This window comes from Microcaecilia unicolor, chromosome 4 (genome assembly GCF_901765095.1).
Source record: "Microcaecilia unicolor chromosome 4, aMicUni1.1, whole genome shotgun sequence".
Classification (NCBI taxonomy): domain Eukaryota; kingdom Metazoa; phylum Chordata; class Amphibia; order Gymnophiona; family Siphonopidae; genus Microcaecilia; species Microcaecilia unicolor.
The window spans coordinates 90,111,044-90,128,990 of NC_044034.1; the positions used below are offsets into that span (position 1 = coordinate 90,111,044).

The 17,947-nt window shown below is 42.1% G+C and overlaps 1 protein-coding gene across 2 annotated transcripts in view; it reads left to right on the forward strand.

Moving 5' to 3' along the window:
- Window positions 1-17,947, forward strand: part of INTS6 (integrator complex subunit 6) — a 242,077-nt gene that overhangs the window by 204,567 nt on the left and 19,563 nt on the right. For both annotated transcript variants that reach the window (XM_030200446.1, XM_030200447.1), the window contains one exon: window positions 15,958-16,332. In XM_030200446.1, coding sequence (XP_030056306.1) covers window positions 15,958-16,332 — 375 coding nt within the window. The remainder of the gene's footprint in view (window positions 1-15,957; window positions 16,333-17,947) is intronic.

Below are 17,947 nucleotides of genomic sequence, written 5' to 3' on the forward strand. Positions count from 1 at the left end.
GCATGGTTCGGGATAAGGTATCTTTCAAAGATGTCACCAAAACAGGGAAGATAGAGTATCTCAATAGTGAGGTTGCAAAAGAGACCGTAGTAGATCAGGTGTCCTTAAATAAAAATCAGACAAAATATTGCAAATTAATACTGTCAAGTACTGAGCATGATGTAAATAGGAACAACCAACATAGTTTGAAATGTCTATATGCGAATGCCAGAAGCCTAAGAAATAAGATGGGAGAGTTAGAATATATTGCACTAAATGAAAAATTAGATATAATAGGCATCTCTGAGACCTGGTGGAAGGAGGATAACCAGTGAGACACTGTCATAACAGGGTACAAATTATATTGTAGTGATAGGGTGGATTGAATTGGTGGAGGGGGTAGCATTGTATATTAACGAGAGCCTTGAATCAAATAGATTGAAAATTCTGCAGGAAACAAAACACATCTTGGAATCCCTATGGATTGAAATTCAGTGTGTAAACGGGAAAAGGATAGTGATAGGAGTGTACTACCATCCGCCTGGCCAGGATGAACAGACGGATTTAGAAATGTTAAAGGAAATTAGGGAACCAAACAAACTGGGCAACACAATAATAACGGGTGATTTCAATTACCCCGATATTGACTGGATAAATGTAACTTTCGGGCATGTTAGAGAGGTAAAATTCCTTGACAAAATCAAGGACTGCTTTATGGAGCAGCTGGTACAGGAGCCGACGAGGAGAAAAAATTCTAGATCTAGTCCTTAGTGGAGCACATGATCTGGTGTGAGAGGTAATGGTGCTGGGGCCACGCGATAACAGTGATCATAATACAATCAAATTTGATATTAGCTTTGAAGTAAGTATACACAGGAAATCCAATAGCGTTTAACTTTAAAAAAAGGAGATTATGATAAAATGAGAAGAACGGTGAAAAAAAAAAACTTAGAGAAGCATATGCGAGGGTCAAAAATTTACATCCAGCATGGATGCTGTTCAAAAACACCATCCTGGAAGCCCAGGCCAAATATATTCTGTGTATTAAAAAAGGAGGACGGAAGGCCAGTCGACAGCCGGCATGGTTAAAAAGTGAGGTGAAGGAAGCTATTAGAGCTAAAAGAAAATCCTTCAGAAAATGGAAGAAGGAACCGACTGAAAATAATAAGAAACAGCATAAGGAATGACAAGTCAAATGCAAAGCGCTGATAAGAAGGCAAAGAGGGACTTTGAAAAAAAGATTGCGTTGGAGGCAAAAACACATAGTAGACATTTTTTTTAGGTATAGTAAGAGCAGGAAGCCAGCAAAACAATCGGTTGAACCGCTAGGTGACCGAGGGGGTAAAAGGGGCGATCAAGGAAGACAAAGCCGTAGCGGAGAGATTGGTCTTCACTGAGGAAGATTTGGGAGAGATACTGGTGCCAGAAATGGTATTCAAAACTGACGAGTCGGAGAAACTGAATGAAATCTTTATAGACCTAGAGGATGTAAAGGGACAGTTTGACAAATTGAAGAGTAGCAAATCTTCTGGACCGGATGGTATTCATCCCAGATGAAAAATGAACTTGCGGAACTATTTTGGTCGATTGTAACTACGAGAATTTTCTGGCTGTCTGAAACAGGAAGGGTGTAGTCTGGGGTGTTTATATGGGTGGGTTTGTTCGTGTTTTGTAGTAATGAGAGGATGAGACAGTGTGTTTTTTCTGCGTTGTTTTAATTAAAATGTATCCACCCATGAGTTCATGATTTGGAGGCTGTTTGATTTCCGCCAGGAAGGCACGCTGGCCTGGTGGTAGTCTCATTTGGGCGCACGCTGCACTCACATAGAGTCTACTGCAGCTTAGTAAAAGGGCCCCATAGTTTTTAAATGGTCTGCTCTCCTCTTATATATGTTGCAGCTAAGAAAGCAAATAGAATGTTAGGTATTATTAAGAAAGGAATGGAAAACAAAACTGAGGATGTTATAATGCTTTTGTATCGCACCACGGTGTGACCGCACCTCGAATATTGTGTTCAATTCTGGTCGCCGTATCTCAAAAAAGATATAGTGGAATTAGAAAAGGTGCAGAGAAGGGCGACAAAAATGATAAAGGGGATGGGACGACTTTCCTATGAGGAAAGGCTAAAGCGGCTAGGGATCTTCAGCTTGGAGAAAAGGTGGCTGAGGGGAGATATGATAGAGGTCTTTAAAATAATGAGTGGAGTTGAACGGGTAGATGTGAAGTCTGTTTATGCTTTCCAAAAATACTAGGACTAGGGGGCATGCGATTAAACAGGACTCTGGGCTTCATGGACCTTTGTTCTTTCCCAGTATGGCAATACTTATGTACTTATGTATTTTTAGTAATATGTAATTTATCCTTAAAATTGAGCATGGTACCAGAAGATTGGAGGGTGGCCAATGTAACACCGATTTTTAAAAAAGGTTCCGGGGGAGATCTTATAGACCGGTGAGTCTTACGTTGATGCCGGGCAAAATGGTAGAGACTATTATAAAGAACAAAATTACAGAGCATATTCAAAAGCATGGATTAATGAAGCAAAGCCAACATAGATTTAGTGAAGGGAAATCTTGCCTCACCAATCTATTACATTTCTTTGAAGGGGTGAACAAACGTGGATAAAGGTGAGCCGGTTGATATTGTGTATCTGGATTTTCAGAAGGCGTTTGACAAAGTACCTCATGAAAGACTCCAGAGGAAATTGGAGAGTCATGGGATAGGAGGTAGTGTTATATTGTGGATTAAAAACTGGTTAAAAGATAGAAAACAGAGAGTAGGGTTAAATGGTCGATATTCTCAATGGAGAAGGGTAGTTAGTGTGGTTCCCCAGGGGTCTGTGCTGGGACCGCTGCTTTTTAACATATTTATAAATGACCTAGAGATGGGGGTAACTAGTGAGGTAATTAAATTTGCTGATAGCACAAAGTTTTTCAAAGTAGTTAAATCACGGCAGCATTGTGAAAAATTACAAGAGGCCCTTACGAGACTGGGAGACTGGGCGTCTAAATGGCAGATGACGTTTAATGTGAGCAAGTGCAAAGTGATGCATGTGGGAAAGAGGAACCCGAATTATAGCTATGTCATGCAAGGTTCCATTAGGAGTCACAGACCAAGAAAGGGATCTAGGTGTCGTCGTTGATGTTACGTTGAAACCTGCTCAGTGTGCTGTGGTGGCTAAGAAAGCAAATACAATGTTAGGTATTAGGAAAGGAATGGAAAACAAAAATGAGGGCGTTATATTGCCTTTGTATCGTTCCATGGTGCGACCGCACCTCGAATATTGTATTCAATTCTGGTCGCCACATCTAAAAAAAGATATAGTGGAATTAGAAAAGGTGCAGAGAAGGATGATGAAAATGATAAAGGAGATGGGACAACTTCCCTATGAGGAAAGGCTAAAGCGGCTAGGGCTCTTCAGCTTGAAGAAAAGATGGCTGAGGGGGAGATATGATAGAGGTCTATAAAATGAGTGGAGTGGAATGGCTAGACGTGAAGCGTCTGTTTACGCTTTCCAAAAATACTAGAACTAGGGGGCATGCGATGAAGCTACAAAGTAATAAATTTAAAACGAATCGGAGAAAATGTTTCTTCTCGACGTGTAATTCAACTCTGGAATTCGTTGCCAGAAAATGTGGTAAAAGCGGTTAGCTTAACAGAGTTTAAAATAGATTTAGACGGCTTCCTAAAAGAAAAGTCCATAGACCATTATTAAATTGGACTTGGGGAAAATATTTTTGAGATAAGCAGCATAAATTGTTTTGTACTTTTTTTGGGGATCTTGCCAGGTGTTTGTGACCTGGATTGGCCACTGTTGGAAACAGTATGCTGGGCTTGATGGACCATTGGTCTGTCCCAGTATGGCAATACTTATGTACTTATGTGGCAGTATATGCAGAGCTTAACTTCTTGGGGTTCCCAGTTCAATTTTTGTCTTCATATTTCTATCTCCAATTTGGGATCCCTTGTTCTGTATTTGGTGAGGGTCTGTTTGTGTTTTGCATGTGACTAAGGTATGATATTTGTTTTCATATAGTTTGTGTTGAGATCTGTAGCACTTTTACTTCTGTAGATGTTTTGGTGTTTTAGGGTCTAGTGAAATTTTTTTTTGTGCTGTATATTCATAGGTTACTCCTGGGGGAATTCTGTGCCACTGCGCAATGCAGAATTTGTGCAGAATTCTGTAATTGCCTTGCTGAATTCTGCACAGGGAACAGAAGGGAACAAAAGATTTGTTAGACTTCTGATTCCTCTCCCCTTGTGACACATACCCGTACACTGCTAGTACAGATTCCCATCCCCCACTCAACTACCCTGTTCTCCCGGATCATAGTAACATATTAAATGACGGCATATAGAAACCTGAACGGTCGATCCAGTCTGCCCAGCAGTCACATTCATAATCAAGTTATGATTAAACCATAATATAAAATACTTTATCATTGTCTCTCTTTGGCATTTTGTGGGTGGACTGGCTTCAGCTTTGTGATGTCAGTGTTTCTTGTTCCTCAAAGCTCCTTGGCTGCACCAGCTTCTTCACTTCACCAAAATTTCTGCCAGCTGCTCCTTTCTACTACTTGCCAGATCTGGTACCATTAAATCAGGTGCAGAGTGGTAGCTCCTTTCTTCACTCCAGCTGCTCTGGCTGCCAGTTCCGCACAGCTGCTAAAATCACAGAATCTGCTTCCTGTTTCATGTGGGATATAGGAAGTGTGCATTCTCTAATTTCAACTTCTGTGCAGTGCTGGCAGCTAGAGTTGAATGAGTGAAGAAAGGAGCTCCCTTCTCTGCAGAGGTGCTGGGCAGATAGGAGAAGGGGGCTGATGAGACTAGTTTGCTACCGGGCATGGGTAAAGGGGGCTGTGGACAGATGGGAGCTGGGGATTGGCATTGACCTGGGCATTGGTGGTGGTGGTGGGAGGAGGAGGAGGAGGTGGGCAGATACTGTTGGTGGGGGGAAGAAACATGGCCAGATGGAGGGGCACAGAGATGGATGTTTGGGTTAAGGTGGAAGAAAAATAGGGTAGTAGATGCTAGGGAAGTAGAGAGAATTATGGGAGAAAAGATAGGAACAGTGGCTGCTGGGTTAAGGGGAGAAAGAAGGCTACAAAGATTGTTTGAGGGGTAAAATAAGGTGGCATAGAGAGGTTGGAAATAGGGGAGGAAGAAGGGGGTAAAACAAGAAAAAGACTGGAGGTGGTGAGGAATTGAATAACAGGGAGGATATGAATACAGAGGCTGGAAATGGAGGACTGGAAAGTGAATGAAATTCAGGGAATAGAAGGTTGTGAAAGGAATGAGAGAGGGGTAGGGAAAGGAGGAGATGGGATTAAAGTGTAGGAAGTGGAAAGCTTGATAAGTAGGTGAAAGAGGAGACTCAGGAAGGATGAAATTTAGTTACAGGCTCATAAAAAGGCAGATGAGAGAAATGGAGACAACAATGAAACAGAAGGATCAGTGTCAGTTGAGCATTAGGAAGAAGACAGGACAGTGAAGAATCAGAAAATGGAAATGAGATCCTGGAAAGGGACTTGGAGAAAAGCAACAAAAGGAAATAGTAAAGAGACCAGGACCAACCCAATTGAAAAAAATAAAATGGTCAGAAAACAAGGGATACAAATAAATGTTTTTTATATTTAGAGAAAGATAATGTCAGCTTTGAAAATCTGCATGTCTTGTATTTTGTTCTGTATTGAAGAAAATGCATCTGTTTTTTGGGGATTTTACTGCTCACAATCTGGGGTTTTTTTTCTCTTTTTTTTGTACATTGTTTCTTGTTTGTAATCTCATATTTTTTGCTAAGTGATGGCCTGTGTTTTCCTTGTGTAACTAGGATAAGAGATTCAATATATAGGAATCTGTAGCAGTCCGTATTCTATATAGGAATCTGTAGCAGTCCGTATTTCCAGCTGGAAAAGAACTCTTCACACCTTATGCTTAATAAAAGACCCACACCCATGATCCCTGGAGTTGTGCTATTGTTCTAGAACATTTGCAATGCTAATTTTTCGTAGGTAGGGTTGGTGAAGTTTGAGTTCTTAACTTGGTGTTGGTAGGGTAGGGTAAGCTTCTGAAGGTCTATTTGCAAGGTTTTGTCTTACATCACACAGTGTTTGGTAGTGGTTTGTGGTGTTGTCACTAATGTGATACCAGAGTGTGTATGTTGAGTTGTAAAGTGAAGCATTCTTCTGTACTGCTTGTTGGGAGAGTTTTATTGGTTGATCTGGGAATACCCATGTGAATGAATAATTACATACAATTGACTTCTCTGTGAGTACTTGTGCTCCTTGCTCCTCACCTCAGGCATTGGAGGTGTGCAGCTAGTTCCTGGCAGCCACCAGCAGCAGAGGACTCAACCCTGGTAGAATAAACTGGATTGTTTTCTTTTGTGTGTGATTTGACTCCTCCATTAGGTTGTTCAGCTTTGGTTTTATGTGCATATAATATATATATGTGATTTATGTATTTTCATGATTTTGTTATAAACTTAATTGCTGTTTTGTATCACACCCAGCCACTCTACTCCTTGATTGCAGCTCAGAGGAGAGTGGGCGGGATTCCGGTGGGCTGGGGGTGCCATCTCATCCCTCACCTCAGCAGATTGGCTTGAGCTGCCCCTGGTAGGACATATTGATTTATTTTCAGAGCTAGGCACTTGCTCTGTATTTTTCTCAACATCTCAGTTTCCTCTCTGGAAGTGACTTCCAAACATTTCTCATTCTGAATGTGTAAGGTTTGCAGGACCCATGCAATCTCCTCTCTCCATCATCACGTGTCACTCAGCAACAGTTCACATGCATAGCATTTACAGTAGTTCACAGGTGTGTTCCCTTTCTGTGTGCCTTCAGGGGCTCTAGCTGTGTTTCACAGTTTCTTGTACTTATTTATCTTGCACATATACAACAACCAGTTCTCTTATTGGTTTCTTGGATCATGGCGACAATATGAGATTGTCCAAAAGGTATTCCAGCATTCTACCTCTTGCATTCCGTGGGGTTCTCATACTTCTCATAGCTGCAGCAGTGACACCAGCCTCCTCTGCACTCATCTGCTACAGCTTCCTCCTAAGGCGAAGCCTAACGGCTGTAGCAGCCAACTGTGCCTGGATCACAGAACCTGTTGTTGCAGGTTTTGATTTCACAGCAATGTTTTCAACTGCAGTTGTAATCTTTAGTATGGCACCACTCCAGGTATGTCTACAGGTCAACAGAAGTTATTTGCTGTCTTGGATGTATCTTCTGCTGTCTAACACAGTTCCAGATTCCTAGCAGAGCATGCCCTTTGTAGCATTTGACATCCCTTGTCAGCATTTGATGACTGTGTGGCACGGTTGCACTGGACACACTGGTACTATATAGCACATAAGTGGTATTAAGTAGTGCTTGCTATCTGTTTTCCACAGTTATTCTAATCCACTTCTTGTTGCAAGGGCATAGTTGGAATACTTACCATTTTCTGTACTATCTCATTTCTTGTTGCTGAGATGCTTCTCAGCTACCTGTGACAGTGTTGCAGTCCTCTGTTGGGAACTCAACTTCAGCAAAATTATTTCTTTGCAAGCTTAGTTTGGTTTCTCTTCTGGCTCAGCCAAGATTTGTCTCATTGGCTCAGCTCAGTTTCTCCATGCCTCAGACTGAGCTGTGCATAGCCTCCTGAATTTGGTTGATTCTAACCTCTCACATTTTAGCTTCAAGGACTCATCTGTGTGACCTCTTAGTTAAGTTCAATTTGTTCACTTGACTTTAATGACTTAGCTGAGTTTACGTTCACCGATTTGGCTGAATGTGTTTCTTTGACTTAGTCAAGTATACCTCTCTAATTTGGCTAGGCATTTCTCTCTAGCTCCTCTGAGCCTTCTCTCTGGTTACGCTGAGTTTGCCTTTCTGGCTAGTATGACCTTACCTGCCCTGTCTCAGCGGCAGGGATAATTGTACGATCAGTATCTTAGCGTTTTGATCTTCTTTGCCCCATAGCTGGGCTTCATGCTATTGGCTTTGTACAAGATAAAAATGTTGGTAATCTACACCATAAAGTTTATATTGGCAGCTGGGTTTATACCCTTTTTGCCATAGTTCTTCTTTTCTACGTCGCTATCTAATTACTAATTTTAAGGCCAGTTTTCCTTTATCACTTTTTTCTCTAAGTCCTTCCAGGCTGGAGTTCCCGGGAGTTGATACCTGCTTTGTCTTTCTTGGTTAACATTGCTTATCCTTTTATTCCTCTTGAGTTTAAGGGTTTATACAGAATTTTCCATTTGGAATCTTGAGGCTTTTCCTCACATATTTCATTGCACCTTTTCCCTTATTGGCTTCGGCTGCTCGTGACATTGTATCCCTCTGTACTGAGAGGTCCTGTCCCTACCAAGGGCCTTCACTTGCTTGCTGTTAACTTTGGATCTTCATCTTCAGGATTACAGGACTTCATTCTGATATAATACAGCCAGAGACCCCCACTGGAATGGTGGAGGGCAGAGCCATAGAGCTCAGGCTACTAGGGACATAGGCCAAGTCAGGTTGACATAACTAGAAGCTTGCTGGAAAAGCATGGCTTAGTTTTTAGGCCTAGACTAAGACCAGAATGGCCTGAATTGGAAAAGTTAGGTCAAGCAATATGAAAACAAAATGGAAGATTTAAAATATGAACACAAAATGGAAACTTTAATATCAGTTACAAAATGGAATTTTCTCTAATCTAAGTTAGAAAAACAAGTTGAGAAACAAGTGCCTCATGCCAGGTGTAAGGAAATGATTGAGAAAAAAGGGGTGTCAACTTTCCAATTAAGCAAGATTGTGGTCAGCTAGTTTGGGATAAACAGGTTTAACACTGTAGCTTATGGGCCCCATTACTTAGAATGGAGATAGGAGAATATATAAGGCGGGTAGATTTAGGGCGTGTCAGAAGACCTTTTAACTTGCTATACGAAGTACTGTCCACCCATCTGCCTGTATTCCTGATCCCGTTGTATTATTGTGGTAAGCTATAATAAAGGTAATTATCCTTAACTTTTCCTCTCACTCCTTTCTGTGAAATATCTAGAGATAAAATGGTTAAAATGAATACACATATGTCCATGGACATTAGAAGCGAGTCAGATAAGCGCAAACATCTCTTAGACAGCCTTCAAGGGAACCTCTCTGGTAGATGGCTGGTTTGCCAACCTATTAGAGGGGGTCTTCATGGGTCTATCCATCCCTAGATAAAAAACAATTCCTTTGTTTCCATTGAGTTTCATTGTCTCAGGTAGCTCTCGTCTTTTCTCTTGTTTCTGAATGATGGCTCACTTTCTTTCACTGGGAGTGGTAGGATGGCCTCCTCTTGGACCTTGTACTTTGGACTGGTTACTTCTGCCTTATGTCAGCATTACACTTTAGGTGGTCTTTCACTTTGGATCTTCTCAGGAACTTCTCTAACAGTTCTGCTGGCTTTAGCCTCTCTAGGTTTGCCTGTGGGCAATCTTCGCTGCTTATTTTATTTCAGCTCCTACTGCTCTACAGTGTTTTCATATCTTCTATGTCTTTTTGTGTATCTGATTACAGTCTATTCTTGGCAGTACAGTCTATTCTTGGCAGTATCTTGCCCACAGCACTACCTCTTCCTTTGTATTGGACTTCTCTGTGTTTGGATTTGGTCCTGTTGAGCTGTGATCATATATTCCCACCCTATCTGTGAACTTCTTTGCTGCGTCCCACAAGTCCAGGACTGATCTGTTGGATGAAAAGGAAGGAAAAATTATCTTACCTTTAGTCCAAACAGATTAGTCCAGGCACCCACCATTAAAATGTCTTAGTACCTGTGGGTATTGACACCCTTTCTTTTCATTTTGTTTCTACGCTCAATCCCTATTCGTTCAGATAAGTGTCACTGCAGTATGTTTGGCTAGAGCTGCTGGAAGTTTTAAGAATTAAATGATAATGATTTAAGACAACGTAAAGCATCTGCCTTAAAGATATATGAAAAAGTTCAAAATGTGATTATAGAAAAAACATTTTGAAAAATTATGGAGGAGGAGAAGGTTTTTGACCAATGGTTATAATAGTCCCTGAAAACTCATTATCCTGACCTCTCATTGACAAGGCAGGTGGGAATACTTTCCAACATCTAAAGTATTTTCCTCATGTCACAAAGTTAAGTGGAGTTGAACGTGCTCACTAGTGGTTACAAAGAAGCTTTAGCACATATTCTCAGATTTGGATAAGTGTGTTCATGTTGTTTCTACCTGTAGTGGTTATTGCTGGTAAATCAGATAATCGCCTAGCTTAGTAAATGATCTGCCTAGACAGATATTCACCTAGAATAGCAACTACAGGTGGTAGGCACTACAAAACCAAATGGATTTGTCTTCCAATGGTAATTTCCAAAGGAGCACTATGCCAATACGTGAAATATTTATTAAATAGATATCATCAATAATACTTAGTGAGAAGGCAAGCAAACACACAATAAGTACCATCAAATAACACAAAGGATTTATTTATCTATTTGTTACATTTGTATCCCACATTTTCCCTCCTATTTGTAGGCTCAATGTGGCTTACATAGTACCGGAGAGGCCTTTGCAGGCTCCGGTGTGAACAAATATAGGGTGATGTTGTGGTAAGATCAAGTTCATGTGGTACAGCCACATTAGGGAATCGGAGAACGGAAGAGTTGTGTCATGTCCATTACGTGCTTTACTTTGGTTGTGTTGCAGAGATTAGGCATTTAAGTTGGATCGGTAGGGTATGCCTTTTTAAACAGGTTGGTTTTTAGTGATTTCCGGAAGTTATAAATATATCACTGGGAAATACACAAAATAGAAAGCTGTAAATGACCTATATATTTCTCTCTCTCGATGCTGAGAATTATACCTGAGAATACAAAAGCCAATAGATATCAGACTAATAACCATGCCCATGAATCTAAACCAGCCTATGGCAATAGAAATGATAATTAGTTGAACCCCAGCTTCTCATCATAAGACATTTGCTTCGTGGCTGACCGGTAGACGCAGGGTCCTGCTCCAAGCTTCAGCTGTGACCCAGCAAGTTTATCAGGATGAAGGTGACTGTTTATCTTTCAGCTAGCCTAGGCAATTAGTCCTTACGCAGATAGGCAGCCGTGTTCCTTAGCTTACTTTCCCTTATACAGTTATACAGGAAGGTGCAGGGCATAGGCACTATGAGACAGTGTCTTTCCAGAGTTATCCACAGAGTGTCCACTCGGGCGCAGTGCCAAGCAAATTCGTTTTCTTTGTCTTCCAAAAGTTTTGTCCAGATCTCAGTCCACTGTCCTCAGGTGACTGTTTTGGCTGAATCAGAACACACATTCCTACTGTCCAGTAGGTGAAATCCAGGCTTTCAAAGACAAAGAAGTCCAGTGTTGATCCAGATACTCTCCCTCAGCCTGTTGGTGTCTCCAAAAGGGGCACACTGACATTGTCACATATTTGAGGGTTATAAATCTGTCCGGTAACCAGCTTCACCCCCTGAGATGAAGTGCAGATATTCTTTGTGCTAACAGTGTCCTTGGTCAGCAAGCACTGTCCATGGGCTGATGAAGAAACAGGAAATGTGCAAGCAGCCATCATACTCTTGTTCATACAGATGATTCAGGTTCAGACCTGTACATGGGCATAGGGCCTCAGTTGCATACAAGGTGACACACTGGGGACACTCCTACACACCACAGAATTGGATCTTGAGTTCTTGATAAGCAGGGTTCTGCAATGAATTTGTTGGTTTCAGTTTCAATCTCAGAAGGGGTTGAACTTGTGCCATCATAGCACACTTGAGAATTAGAGTAGTCCCATGCAGCTCAGAAGTCAAAATCACCAGAAGAAACTTTTGTTTTTTCACTGGGTGGTTCAGCAACTTTTTCTTCAGTCGGATCCTGGTTGTCCTGCTTACCTAACATGTGGTGATTTGGAAGAATGTTTAGCAAGTTTGTGAACAGATGAGAAAATTTTAAATTTTGCCTCCATTCATTTTAGGTTAATTCAAGTAGCAGTAATAAGAAAGTTGTCTTCAAAAAGACGTGAAAAACAATCATTCACAGATTTCACTGTATCTGACAGCATTTTTTATTTCATCATCAAACAAATTATTCATGTATAAGAGCAAAGACCTTACAGCTGGCAAAACTACAGAAAGTGTAGATGAGTACTTGCTTACACGAGTTAGTTGTTCGAATGGCTTCAGCAGAGATATCACACGCTCATCAACGACCACTGCTGCAAATTTAGTCCCTTGACATCATCCGATTCGGAAGTGTATAGTATAGCCCTTTTTTGTTCAAGCAAACATTCCAACATATAAAATGTTGAATTTCATCAAGTCGCTGATCAGCTAGCAGCTGATGCTGAATGGCATGTAAACTAGATGTGGCACTGGAAGAATGTTTTAAGTTTTCAACCAGTTTTCTGGATGTTTGAATTAATGACATGACAGAAGACTGATAATAAGGAATCATGAATACATAATTGGAGTGTATGAGCAAAACTGAGTCCACAGACCCCAGCGTTTGAACTTTGGTTGTCTCCATTGTCTCATAAGACAACATGGATTTGACTTTTCTCAATGTTCCACTTTGTGAACATTTCCAAAAGAGCTTCTGCTAGACAAGCTCCAGTGTGACTACCACAAAATACTCACAATGCAAGACAGCAAACTGTTGCTGAAAATCATCTCTAATCCAGTGAGTAATAAGACAAATAGTTGTGTTTTCCGATGCCCAAACGCTCACATGTTAGAATGCAGACGTCATTGCACCTCACGAACCCCTGCCCACTGTCCCAATCAGTTTCCCTGTTTCCTGACCCCCCCCCCCCCCCCTTTTAGTTCCTCCACCTTACCTGCTCAACAGCAGTCAAACTGCAAACAGTATTTTATTTAACTAAAATTGATGCACTGGCTCTCACTCTCTGCTGTCTCTGAACTTAAGAATGTAAAGCTATTCCAGCCTCCAACGTGATGTCAACTGGCAGGGAATGGGGCTTACCCAGTTGCACTCCCCCTAGTCCCAACTCTCAAATCCTATGCTCTCACAGGACTGTTGCTGACATCTCAGTGGGGACTGACTCTCAACTCCTGTGCCCAATCAGACAGCGGGAATGCTGCTGATGTCATTGTGGAGCTGACTTTGCTACCTGCAATGCTTCCAGCCTCTGGGGGTGGGCTTTCTCTATCACTGATTGTGCTGGACTTCTTTCACAAAGAGGCTGAGCGGAACAGGCAATCACCAGTGGCTGTGATTGAGCAGGTAAATGGGGAGGAACTAAAAGGGGTTTCACAATGTGCAGTGGGAGGGAGAGTGTGCAATGTAGATCCCTGGATTATTTGTATTCAAATTTAAATCACTATTTGACCAAATATGTGTAATGTTTTTGGGGCACTATTTGGGGCCAGATCAGTTCAAATATGAATATTTTGTACAGTTCTAATTGCTGCAAGGTCACTTCTCTTGCTTTGGCAGTAGAACTTTGCTTCAGTACACTTCAACAGCTACTGCTTGCTCCTTCGGTTGATGTACTGTTTCATTATGCTACCTTCTACTCTTGTGGAGATACATATCTATAGATTATGCTGCCCTGTCTGTACATTGGTCGATTGTCTCCGGCATCAACCAAGCTTGTACGTCACAGGAGCTTGAAGGACTCTAAATGTCTATGGTCCCTTATTGAGTCTACAAAAACTGATACTTCAGAGAAGAGAGTGAGGGATTCTATGTGTCCATAGTCCTTTATTGATCTGGGTAATATATCATTATGATATCAGCTTGAGTGCTTTACCACTATGATATATGCTCTGTTCTCTGTTTGTTCTCCATTGCTTTGTCGTGTGAAATACTGAAATTCCATGGAGGCATAGTACCCTTAAGGGGTCAAATCACAAGGAACTACTTTTGTTCTCTGTCTCCATCTGCTGGTCATTGGACATAACCCATAAGTCCTGGTCTGATCTGTTTGGACTAAAGGAAAGAAAATTATCAGGTAAGACAATTTTTTCTCATACTGATGATCGAAACAAAGCTAGTTTTTAAGAGTAATTCTACACCAACCTATGGTCTGCTGGCCAGAACTCAGCCTGCTAACTGTGGCTATCCAGCCTGCACCTGGCTGCATCAGAACCACCCAACTTCAGCTTCCCTGCTGTGACTCTGGCTCTCTTCAAGCTTGATCCATGCGGTGCAGGAGGTTTGGGAGCTCTCATAGTTTCAAGTCTTGCAAAACTTGAAACCACAAGAGCTTCCGAACTTCTTCACCGTGTGGTTCAAATTTGAAAAGAGTCAGTCGCATCAGGGAAGTTGCAGTTGTGCAATTCTGATGCAGCTGAAGTCATCCAGTTGAGAGAGAGGCTGGCAAGGGGAGGTACATGAAAGAGAGAGAGACTTGTGGGCAGATGATCAAAATCAAACGCAGAGGTCAATAGTGCCCTACTAGCGCCTGTGTTTGCTCTCACCCTATGATCAGAGCTGACCAGCACATATAATAATGCACTGACCAGCTCTGTCCAACATGCATTTGCATGCTAATAGGCTCCCCCTTTTCCTCCTACAGGACCGAACCCTTCCCCCAATCCCCAAGCCAGCAACACATGGGCTGGAGGTCCGGCAGATCTGCAGCCTCCCTAACCCCCCCCCCCCCCCAAAAAAAAAGGTCAGTAACATGGACCGGTTCTTCAGCCCCCCTAACCCCTCCCATACCCCAAACATAAGGCCCTGGTGGCCCAGTGGGCTGCAAGGCCAGTCCCTCCCACCTGGTGGTCTAGCTGCCCCTCTCCCCGTACCTTTGTGGTGTAGGAGGTATTAGCTGCACCCTCCACCACCACAAAAGTACGGGGGGGGGGAGAGGGGGCCGATAGACCACCATGTGGGGGGTTTTGCCTTGAGGCCCACTGGGCCACCAGGGCCTTATTTTTTAGGTGTGGGGGGGGGGGATAGGGGGGCTGGAGATCTCCAGACCCCCGTGCCCTTGGGTTGGGGGGACTGGAGGTCCGCCTGACCTCCAGCCCCCAAGTTGCTGTCCTCGGTGGGGGTGGGGGGGGGGCATATTGAGGCCTTGCAGTTAAGAGGAGCCCCTGAGTTTTACGGATCCGGGCTTTTGAGAGCCTGGACCTGTCAAACAAGTGCGGGAGGATTGTGCATGCTATTATCCCTTATCATAGGGGTGGTATGGCTATTGTTAGAGCACTATAAACAGCGCGGGGCTTCTGATCATCCGCCTTGGTGCTCTCAGAGTGCATGAGTGTGTGATTCTCAGAAAGAAAGCGTGAGTACACGCAAATGCTTTTTGGCCTACCGAATGTTACAAATTATAAAATGTGGCCCCCACTAGATAAAGGTGGACAAGCCTGTTCTGTCCACTCCTGCCCTTCTAGGACTGGTGGTCTACTTCATTAACCACTATCCCAGAAATTTTCTTGCTGGCTTACAAAGCATTGTAGCTAACCACAGAGCTATGGAGAAAGTCAACAGTAAACAAATACAGGTTGTATTCATTTCCTGTAATGTTGGTTCTGCCGAGAACAATTTCCTGTGTCCCCCTTTCCTGTCTCCCCAGAACAATTTCCTGTGTCCCCCTTTCCTCTCTCCCCCTTTTTGGTACATCTTGGAATTCTCTCAGAAGATGTCAACAATGTAACTAGTGCTTGAGAGGGGACTAAGAATATGCAAATACACTGGAAAGTGTTTCATAGGTGATGCATTTTTTAAAATTTATTTTACATTTTTATTTAATTTTAGTGATGTTTTCATCTTTTGCATTTTATCTGTTTTGATTTTGCTTCATTCATCTTAAACCACTTTCAATGGTTGTCCAGGAAGGCAGTATACGTGTTTACAAATAAACATGGGGATTCCTAGTAATACTGAGAGGTTTGAAGTTTAACATTTCAACTGCAAATGCTCTTTGATGAAGACCATTTTCTGAAGAATGAACATTACTGGTAACACTTTTGTATTTGGTGATGTTCCCATTTGAAATATCTTCTTTTATTGTTTTAGCTTCTGAAATCAACAGTGATGTTGCAATTAGTCATCTGGTAGAAAATCACGTTTCAGATCAGCTCCCGTCTGATGTCTTGCCAAGCAAAATTATGGAATCTGAACTTTTATCTTCATCTTCGCTATTTAATTCTTTGGAACTGACAACAAATCACACTGAGGACCTAAATCATGATCTCTCGAGTTCCAGTGACCTTTCCGATGATGACCTCCTGGAAAATCATGAGGAGGTGGAAGGTGCAGAACCTTCTGTGGACAATAGTTTGTCAGCATCTTCTCTGAGCAAAACAAGGACAGCACCCTTCGTGAGCTTTGAGAAAGCCAACACTGAGCTGAAGACACAAATATTGAAGGAGATTCGAAAACCAGGAAGAAGTAAGTACATATAGGAACCTTCATCATACAGTTGCAAAAAAATGTTGTATATCTGGATTCACAAACTACTTATAGAGAAGAGAGCTCCTCCAAGGAGTTTGATGAGGTGGCGTGCAGAAGGAATGACTGACTGTCTGGCTCTTACCAGGAAGGTGTATAGAGGCAAGGATCCTATTTGGGGGGGGGGGGGGGGGCATGCAGCACATAAAGTGCCAGTAATAACTAGGGATGTGGAACTTCCACTCCTAGTATTTTTTTTCCTTTCAATTTGATTTTCTTAATTTTCATGTAATTTTTTTGTTGATTACTTATGTATAGAAGTTTATTATTTACATATTAAAAATGATTTATGTGCATAAAAAATGAATATAGCTGTGAAAAAAAATGTACACACACAAATGAAAATGAATTGCACAGCCCTAATTTTTCTTTCTTGGAAGTTGACATCCATGCCCCACCCCTGGAACCCTACCCTCTGTCTCTCCAGTATTCTTTCTTCATCCAGCTTTCGCCGGATGTAGCCTAGTGGTTAGTGCAGTGGACTTTGATCCTGGGGAACTGAGTTCGATTCCCACTGCAGCTGCTTGTGACTCTGGGCAAGTCACTTAACCCTCCATTGCCCCTGGTACAAAATAAGTACGGTACCTGAATATATGTAAACCGCTTTGAATGTAGTTGCAAAAAACCTCAGAAAGGCGGTATATCAAGTCCCATTTCCCCTTCCCCCTTCTCTCTGTTCCACACACATTTATCTTTCCTTCTCTCATTGTGGTATCTGCCCTTCTCTTTTTCCCCCCTCTTTGAACAAACATCTCCCCTTTCCCTCCCCTTCAGCAGTCATTTCTCTCCTCTTCCTCTATGTATTGTGGTGGATCCAGTCCGAGCTGTTCTCATGCTGTCAGCAACTTTCAGGGCAATCTCCTTATTTTGTTGCTCCTGTTGCTGCATGAGCATCATTTTTTTTTTCCCATGCTATTACTGTTGCCAGTACCCAAGTGCCTGTCTTCGTGCTGCTGCCACCTAGGCCTCTCTTTATGCTAATGCCACCAGTCCTAGGCCTTTTCTATCTGGTGTGCGAGACCTGGTGATCTCCCTCTGATTAGGTTGACATGGACATTGTGCTTAGGTATAACTAGTAGATTTATTTTTTTAAATGTGATGCTGGATTTGACTGTCTTTCTTTTTTCTTTTAATTGAAGGCAGACTGCCATGGGTACCTCCATAGCATCTGAACTGTCAAATCTTTGTTGCTGAGTTAAAAGACCAACAACTGAAAACAACCATTTTCTGCACAAGACCTCCTTTGGAGGAGATACATTGACAGTCAAACAGTAAGGCAAATGGATGAGTCTTCCAGCTTTAATCAGAAGTACAATTAGTAGGTTCTCATGGATATAGGTTATTAAGGTGCTCTCAGTAAACTACATCCTTGAGAACCCACTAATTGTACATGTGATTAAAGTTGGAAGACACATCCATTTGTCTTACTGTTTGACTGTTTTTCAAGGACTCCATAAGGCATCATCTGTTCCTCCACTTTGGTTGTTTTCCATTTGGGGATACATTAATGACATTTCTCATGATATGGTTAGGTTCAGTTGCGTAGGTACGTGGG